This window comes from Peromyscus eremicus, chromosome 10 (assembly GCF_949786415.1).
Source record: "Peromyscus eremicus chromosome 10, PerEre_H2_v1, whole genome shotgun sequence".
Lineage (NCBI taxonomy): Eukaryota > Metazoa > Chordata > Mammalia > Rodentia > Cricetidae > Peromyscus > Peromyscus eremicus.
In genome coordinates this window covers 84538736-84547833 of record NC_081426.1, presented here as the reverse complement: position 1 = coordinate 84547833, position 9098 = coordinate 84538736, and the positions used below count along the sequence as shown (strand labels likewise).

Below are 9098 nucleotides of genomic sequence, written 5' to 3'. Positions count from 1 at the left end.
TAAAGATGAGTAGCTATCAAGGAAATACAAATTAAAAATAAATGAGATACCACCAACAAACAAGAGTATGTCAAAGACAGATCTGCATTCTCATGTGTATTACAGCACCTTTCCCAATAGACAAGGCAGAGATTTTCTATTTTATTCTAATTTACAATTTTTTAAAAAGGCAAAAATCCGACAAACATGAAAAATATCCACAGCAAGTTTTCTTTTGTTGAGACAGGATCTCAGTCTGTAGTTGTGGCCGGCCAACAATGTTGGCCAGGTTGCCCTTTGCCTTGAACTTGCAGTAATCCTCCTGCCTCTGCCTCGTGAGTTCTGGGTTTATAAGCATGCACCACCATCTCTGTTCTATAAAACTAACTTTTAAAAATGGTCAGGGAAACCAGTGTGGTGGTAGAAGCCTGTAATCCTAGCACTCAGGAGGCAGGAGGATAGTTGAAGGATAGCCTGGGCAGTATAGTGAGATTGTCTCTCAAACAAAGCAACAAACTCTCAAAACTGTACTAACCAAACAGACAGAAACTGTCCAGAGCTAGGGATGTAGCTCAGTAGTACTCAGTAATACAGCACTTGATAAAGATGCTGGAGGCCTTGTAAATTGAATCCCTGGTATAGTTCCCAACATGCCAAGGGCTGGGTGTGTGTGCAAATTAGTCCTTTACTTCTGTTTGCAGAGCCAATATACGTGCTATCATACAGAAAATACTTTTGTGAGTAGAAATTATTTAAATACAACCTGGATACAACTGAGCTTTTAAAAATTATTTATTGACTTTCATGTATACGAGTGTTTTGCCCAAATGGATGTCTGTGTGTCTGGTGCCCAAGGAAATCTGAAAAGGGCATCAGATCCAGTTACAGATGGTTGTGAGCCTCCATGCAGGTACTGAGTATCAAACAGGTCCTCTGCAGGAATACTCAGTAGTCTTAAGCACTGAGCCATCTCTCCGGCCCCTACCTCCAATGGAGCTTCTTATAAAAACATTTACATTCTAAATTCTAAATGTTATAATTACCCTGTCCCTAATGATTGAGAAACAGTCACTACTTCAAACTTAGACACCAACAATGTACATTTACCTACATAAATATGAGCCTCAAGACGAGCAAACATCCCTTATTAGTACTTGTAAAATATCCACAGTGGCCCTCTCTCTCTTCCCTGTCCCATTCCCACTATGAGGCAGCCGATGGCAGTGGGTAGCATCAGATGGCCGAGGTGAAAATGTCAGTGCTTTCAATCGTCCTTCGAGGCATTGTTCAGCTAATTTGTGTCACCTTTCATTTTTGGCTCATTCTCTGAGAACTTCCTGTTTATGTGTCGGCTTCCCCTGCAAGGACTGTGAAGTGCACAGGCATAGGGACTATACATGTTTGACTGTCTCTCTGGTGCTATGAGAACATAACACATGCATGTTTGCTTATTGTGACTGAGCTAGAAATTTACCTAGAAGTACTGGAAGACCTGTGAGACATGTAAGTATCACATTTATCTGACTTGAATTTTGAAGTATTTATTTATCCTTTTCAACATTTGCTTTCTATTTTGGGGGTATGTGTCAAGAAATCTGATGGGAAATAAGGTGCAGTGAAGACGGGTTCACTGTCCTGGCCTCCGAGGGGACTTGCTTGGCTTTGCTGTTTACAAAGCTGAAGATTACTAATGATTGTCAGTATTTCCGTCAGCCTCAACTAAAATAATTGGGATTGAATAGACTTCTACCAGAATTAAGGCCATTTAACCTCTTTTACAAAGAGTGTTGTGTGTGTGGCGGGGGCGGGGAGGCGGTTGTTGCTAGCAAGGGAAACAGAAACTGAACCAGGAGGGAAAAACAGGTAGCTTGTACAGAAACAGAGAGGGGCTTTTTCACTCATTCACACTTCCTGGTGAAAAGATGAAATTGCAGTTCAGTTCTTCATAAATGATTTGCATTTTAATCACATCCCTTTTCTCCCCTCGCAAGAGATAAAAGGCTTTAACATTCAGTAACAGGGCCCGAGATAAAAACTGCAACTACATACGGTGCCTTTAAGTGGGCTAAAAACAACATATTTTTTGAGGATAAAATATGTTGAACGGTGTTATCGACTCTGGGCCAACATCGGTAAATACCCAACACAGAGCCATGCACCGAGAGAGACTGAAAGTGCAAACCCCAAGGCAGCATCCTGCCTGGAAGAGCAAACGCGATTCATTTGCTTCTCGGTCTGTTGGTGGAAAAAAACCTTCAAGTGGCAAAATAAACCCCTCGGAACTTAAAATAGCAAGCTCCATTCACGCGGTAACCAATAATATTTCTAGTTTACGCTTAAATGTTTTCATTCTGTAACTGCCGCAAACTGCCAAATACAATTTTTATCGCGAGAAGGGAGGCTTTAAAAATAGGACGGGGTTATCGCAGAGCGTCGGAGGGTTTTCAATTCACCTCCCGCCACGCAACTTACACATGCTACTTGTTCAAAAGAGAGAGAGAAAAAAAAAAAGAGAGAGACCCACTGAGGATGTCAGAAAACATTTCCTGGGGTCACTTCACCTCACCTGACGTCTCCTTAACCAGCTAGCATGCCCTGGGCTCTGCTGCGGGCCTGCGCGGGGGGCCAGCATCGGGGAGCCAGCCGTGCGGAGCCCACGCAAGGGCCCGCGCGTGTCTTCCCCCACACCCGTAAGCGCGTAGGTTTTGATCATCGTACCCATCTTCTCGATCTAATACAGGAGAATTTTTTTTTCTTTTCTTTTTTTTTTTATTTATTTCCAAAACACCAGCGAGAGCGAGGGCGAGGACGGAAACCAGCAAGCCAGCAGCGGCTTGGCCGCCCGGCGCGCACGCGCACCTCCCGCGGCGCGGCGCGGCGCCGGAGCCCCGCCCCCTCCCCTCACCCCACCCCTCGGCGCTGGGGAGTGACTGACTCCCGCCAGCCCCTCCACGTCAATCAACTCTCCTCCGGCTCGCACTCTCGGCACCTTGTTATTAATCTCTAAAGCGATAGCGCCCGGACTCCTCTCCTCCCGCCACCCCCCCAACCCCGGCCCTCGGGGGTGTGAACGTGTGTGCATTAGAGCGAAGGCACCGACAGCTCGCGTCTCTCTCTCTCTCTTCTCTCTCTTTCTCTCTCTCGGCTCGGCCCCCCGGCCTCGGCAAGCAACCCGGCTCGGCAGCAAACCCCCGCAGCGGCAGCGGCGGCGGCGGCGGCGGCAGCGGCAGCCTCAGCGCAGGAAGGCCAAGGCCAAGGCCGGGGCTCCGCGAGGCTCTCGCAGCAGCAGCAGCAGCGGCGGCGGCCGCGTCTCTCCGGCCACCGCGGGCCCTCTCCGGCGCGCCCCCGGTCGCCGTCGTCCCGAGTCCCGCGGCGCGGCGCGGCCGGGCCCCGGCCCGCGTTCCCTTCTCCCCGCCCCCCCCTCACCCTCCCCTCTTTCCTTCCCGATCCGTCTCGTTCTCTTCCCCGCTCCCTCCGGCCGCCCTCCGCCGCCTCGGTGGTTCCTCAGGCGGCCCGGCCCGGCCCGGCCCGCCCGCCCCGCGTCCCCTCCGGCCGGTGCCTCTCCCCCCGGCGGGCTGCCTGCATGTCTTTACTGCCCTCAGCCCCGCCGCCACCGCCGCCGCCGCCTCCTCCCCCGCCGCCGCAGCCCCAGCAGCAGCAGCAGCAGCAGCCGCCCCGCCGCCGCCGCCGCCGTCGCCGCCCGGACCCTGGCGCGCTGAATGCAGGTGAGGAGGAGGAGGACGGGGGCGCGGGGCCTCGGTCGGCTCCCGGCCTTGCGCGCCCGCCCGCCTTCCGGGGGCCCGGCCTCCCGCCGCCGCCGCCGCGGCCCCCTTGGGGCGAGCCGGCGAGCGGGCTTGGGTGTTTGTGTTTGCGTCTGAGGTCTGGAGGGGAGCCTCTGTGGGGGCCTGGTGTGTGTGTGTGTGTGTGTGTGTGTGTGCGTGTGTGTGCGTGTGTGTGTGTCCGTCCGTGTCCGTCCCCTGCCGCGGGGGAAATGGCTGCTGTTGCTCCTCCCGGGCCCGCGGCGGAGGAGAATGAGGTAGAGTGTCTTCCGTGCTCCGGAGTAGGACCGGGAGTGGAGCGAGGGGGAAGCGCGTCCCCCCGTGGGGTGGGTGGGTGGGGGGAGTGAGGTGGGCGAGGGACGAACGCGTGTGGGTGTGTGTGTGTGTGTGTGAGTTGGGACTTTGGCGGGCGGGAGGCGGCCCCGCGGCGAGTGGGTGTGCGTGTGTGCGTGTGTGTGTGTGTGTGTGTTGGGTGTGTGGTGTCGGGCGGCGGGAGCCGGCCCGCGTCGCCTCGGGGGGTGGGGGGCGCGGGTTCCCGGTCGTGTGCGTGTGGGGAGGGGGTCCGCGTCGGGGTGGGGGACACCCCTGAGCGGCGTGGTCCTCCCGCTTCCCGGCCGGGGCTCGGGAGCCTGGCAGGTGAGAAGTGCTCGGCGGGGCCCCAGGTCGTGGACGCGGGAGGGAGTGCGGCCCCCACGGCGGCGGGCGGCGGGCGGCGGGCGGCGGGCGGGCGGGCGAGCGGCGGCGGGGGCTCGGGCCGCGGTTCCCGAGGTTGGGGCCGCGGCAGGAAGCGCGCCGGCCTGCAGCGCGGCCTAACCGTCTTCCCGCCCGCCCGCCGGCCGGCCTCCCCGGACGCTCCCGGGACGCCGTGCCCGCGCGGGCCCTGGGCGCTGCCCCGGGCCTGGCCAGGTGAGGGTCGGGGGCGGGACACGCGGGGGGCGGTGGCCTGGGCCGCCTCCGCGTCTCCCGAAGGGGAGGCGAAGGCAGATTTTGGCGTTCTAACTGCAGGCCTTTCCCCGGCTGGCGGGAGTGGGGGGGGGGGGGGGACCCGAGGGAAAGTGAATCAAAACAGTAAATCTCGGAAGACGTGGGGTTCGCAGCTCCTCTTTGACGTCCGTCCTTCAAGCCTGTGCGAGGACAGACTGAGTTTTAAATACGGTCTTTTGTTGTTGTTGTTGTTGTTGTTGCAGATTACTTTATCGTTGGTAAAGATGTCTCCCCCCCCCCCCAACCCTAGGAAAAACCACCCAGGAATGGCAGAGGAAGGAAGGGAAACTGGCCTTCTTGGCCTGTGGAGACGGTGGGATGGGATCAGTTTTGTGAATTTGAAATGGCTTGTGTCCTGCCTCCTAGAGGGGAAGGCGTGGACACATGGAACTGAGGAGGTCAGTGAGGAAGAGGAAGTTACCGGAGCTGTCATCTTAACCCAGCCAGCTTATGGAGCTTAGACTGTTGAGGAGGATTGTGTTGAGTTTAGCTGAGCTGTTTGTACACAGTGGAAGCACATTACAGCATTTTTAGATGCTGCTGCCGTACTGCTTCTCGCTGTCTCAGTTGCCCATCAGCATAATCATGTACAACCCGACGTGTTTTCCTCAAGTCTCCCAAACCTAGATCAAGCAGCCTCAGTGATCCTCAACTCATTGTGTGCTCCTGAAAAGCTATTTTAGAAGAATCAAAGCAAAAAGCGGATATAAAGGTAAATCTGCCAGTAGACTCAGTGCATTTCAGAGCTATATGTAAACGGCATTTTATTGTATTTATTTGCTGATTTACCTCGCCGTCTTTACGTTTGTGTTTGTTTATTTAGCCCACACAGCTAGACCTTGACTGTGGGTGGAGTCCCAATACAGACTTGGTGCTTTTAGGCTGTGGTCAGTGTTGTGGCCAGAGATTGCTCTTTTCTGAACCGGGTCTCACAAAGAAACAGTCTGTTGTTCACTGCGCAGGTGGGGGGTGGAGGAGAGGAGAGGTAAAAAGCTGTTTTCTATTACCAGTACTTGAAGAACAGCCTAATGTGTGCAGTTCAGTGGAAAAAGGACTTAACTTTTACAGACCTGTTAGAACCATGGCCATGTAATTCATATTCATTCTCATATTCTCTTTCTCATTAGAATATCTAGAATTTGTACATCTGTTTTCTTACCTGTATCCAGATGATAATCTTTTCAGTAAGGTTGTGAGAAAAGGAAGAGAAAACATGTTTGGCACGCAGTGGATGCTTTTTTATTTTAGTACTGCCAGCTACTGCTCTGATTATAAGTGTGGAAAGGTGTTTTTAAGTACAAATACTCATTAATGACTTAAAACATTATTGCTTAACTGTGAGTTAGGGATCAAGAAAATAACGGCTGGAGGTGTAGCTTTGTGTACAACTTACCTTGCATGTGTGAGGCCCTGGGTTTGGTTTCCAACACTGAAGGGCAAAAGAAGTATTTCAGAGGCCTTTGAGATACATAAAGTATTTGTAAGCACATGAGATGTACTTTTTCTAGAAAAAAAAAAGTTGTCAGTTTAACCTTGCATGTGTGTTTATAAATAAATAGCCGTATTTGATATATTTACTGTTTTTGAATAGTCTCTTAGTTTCATTGCTTATGAATTTTTGTAACATATCCCCTGGGGGAGGATTCTTAAGTTCTGTACATGTTTGAATACAAACATTCAAATGGATCAGAGAACCAGAATTTATGTACAGTCACAGAAGTGTTATTTAATTCTTATAGTTCATGTTGACTGATTCTGGTAAATAAAAGCTTTAGGAGTCTCAGAGTGGAAGCCAAGCTTTCCTACCATCTTATGAAAATTTGCTATTTTCATTGTTTTGTATAGAGTAATGTGTTATTGGATTTTAAGTTTTTTTAAATTTAATTTTAATTTATGTTTTTGGAAAACCATAATGATGACGAGTATAGAGTAAAACCAGGAAAGGCTAAAAGAATTGCAGTTTTTAAAGTTATTTGTTTTTTAAAATTTTTTTTGGAGAGTCTTGCCCTGGTGTAGGCTTATCTCAGACTTGCCATGCTCCTGCCTCAGCCTCCCTACTGTAGTTATAGGCAGTAGCCATTTCACTTGGTTCTAATTTAAGGGGTTCCCCCCTTTTCCTTTTTGGGGAAGGGGGCGAAGACAGAACAGTGAGAATGTGGAAATAATTGCATTGAGATTTAAGTTCATTGCATTGAGAGTTAAGGTCATGTCTCTTTAAAAATACCAATTTTGAAGTTGGAGAGGTGATTAAGAGAGCATAATACTCACAGAGGACCAGAGTTGGGCTCTCAGCACCCATGTTAGGCAGCTGATAACTGACCCTAATGCCAGCTCTGTGGGATCCGACTCTCCTGGCTTCAGAGGGCAACCACATTCATGTGCATATAACTATATATAGATACACACACTTATAATTAAAAATAAAAAATATCAGTTTTCCTAGTTAGATTTTATTATAGTTTTAACAACAATGATCTTAGTATATATTCTAAGTTTTGTATGTATACAGTGAGGTTTCAAAATATCCAGTGGAAGTTTTAATATATAAACAGTGAAAATTACATATATATATATGTGTGTGTGTATATATATGTTTGTAGGGATAGCTTTATTAGAAGGCAAAATATACTTTGATCTATCTAAAAAGTTAACATACAAAGTGTTAATTATCACTATGGCACTTTCAAAAAACTTTGTTTTGATTTCCCTCTATCTGTCCTACACTTTAACCCCTTTGTTTCTGTCCTGCACCCCGAATGGTTTCATGTCATGTATGTTCTTTTGTCCTCCCTCTCCCTCCTCAGAATCTCTTTACTCTTTCTTGGAGTCCATTGTAGTATTGTAGGCTTTACCCACATTTATTCCCACTTATATACATACATATGTACAAGATAGAATCTGCATATGAATAGAGAACATTGGTTTTGTCTTTCTGCATTTGAGTCAGTTGGCTTAATATAATGCCTTCCAGGCTACCCATTTTCTTGCACATTTAGTTTTTCTTTACAGCTGAGTAAAATTTCATTGTGTATGTATACCACATTTTTATTATAGGCATCTAGACTGATTCCATTTTCCTTGTTAATCATGGCATCTAGGCTGATTCCATTTCCTTTCTATCATGAATATATAGCATCAATAATAAATATGAATGTGCATGCTTATCACTGTCATAGGATATAGAGTCTTTTGAGTGTATATGTAGGAGTGATAATTTTTAGTTTTTTGAGGTAATTTCTATACTGGCTATACTTGTTTACATTCCCACCAACAGTGAGTAGGGACTCCTCTTTCCCCTCATCCTCTAAAGCCTGCTGGCACATGCCTACAATCCCAGCCCTTGTGAGGCAGAGGCAGAACCCTGTAGTTTAGGTCAGTCCAGGCTTCATATTGAGACCCTGTCAGACTGACGAAACCAAACCACCCCTCCGCCGAAACAAAAAAAGGCAGCCCCCTGCTTCAAACAAACAAAAGAAGCCAAGTATTTGGATAGTTTATTTTTAACACTGGATATTCATCCTTTTTGTTTAAACTAAAGAAATGATAACAAAGTCAAGGTGGAATATTATTTCAGTTTTGAAATGTAATGTTATCTAAAGGAGCTTTAAATAACCTTTCTAGAATATTCATTATAAATACCTTTAATTACAAGGGATTAAAATATTTAGGAATTTCTGTAATTACTGCTAATGCCAATTATGGCAGTAACTTCACTATAAAGTTTTAGTGCTTTAGCATGTCCTGGTTAGCATGGTTGTCTTCTGTGGTGATTACTTTAGAGCACCATATGTTTTGTGATTCCTCCATTCCCAGGATCTTGGGATGCTGTTTATTGCTCACAGACCATTTCTTAAGAACTGAAAGGGACATTTCCCCAAATTTCATTGGCAAGAATTTGTCATAGAGCATTATTTAAAAAAATGAATGTGAGAAATAGCCCTGGATAGATGACACTTTATCTTTGCTACCGAGAGCTTCAGGTTATTAAGTTTAAAATTATATCTAAAAGTTGAATTATAATACTTAATAATTGCTTTCCATCTTCAAAGTAAAATTTCAGGGAAAAGTAGTAGGAAAGGAGAGGAAAGGGAGGGAAGAGCCATAAGAAAACAGGGAACACAACTCTGGTATGTTGTGAAGGCTTGAATGGCAAGTGAATTTTACCAACTTTTTAAAGGTTTGCAGTCTTTTTTTTTTTTTTTTTTTTTTGCTTTTTCGAGACAGGGTTTTTTTGTGTAGCTTTGCGCCTTTCCTGGAACTCGCTTTGGAGACCAGGCTGGCCTCGAACTCACAGAGATCCGCCTGCCTCTGAGTGTTGGGATGAAAGGCGTGCGTGCGCGGCTAAAGGTTTGCAGT

At 47.9% G+C, this 9098-nt stretch overlaps 1 protein-coding gene across 3 annotated transcripts in view; it reads left to right on the top strand.

Moving 5' to 3' along the window:
* The first annotated feature begins 3617 nt into the window (after positions 1-3617).
* Positions 3618-9098, top strand: part of Cnot6l (CCR4-NOT transcription complex subunit 6 like) — an 83144-nt gene continuing 77663 nt past the window's right edge. The window contains exon 1 of one of the 3 annotated variants that reach the window (XM_059274695.1): positions 3618-3704. Coding sequence is in view for 1 of the 3 variants with exons in the window: in XM_059274694.1 (XP_059130677.1) it covers positions 4011-4015 (5 nt within the window). In the remaining 2 variants the exon portion in view is untranslated. Of the gene's footprint in view, positions 3705-3929; positions 4016-5040; positions 5455-9098 lie in introns of those variants that run through there. The other 2 variants (XM_059274694.1, XM_059274696.1) reach the window with 2 other exon arrangements.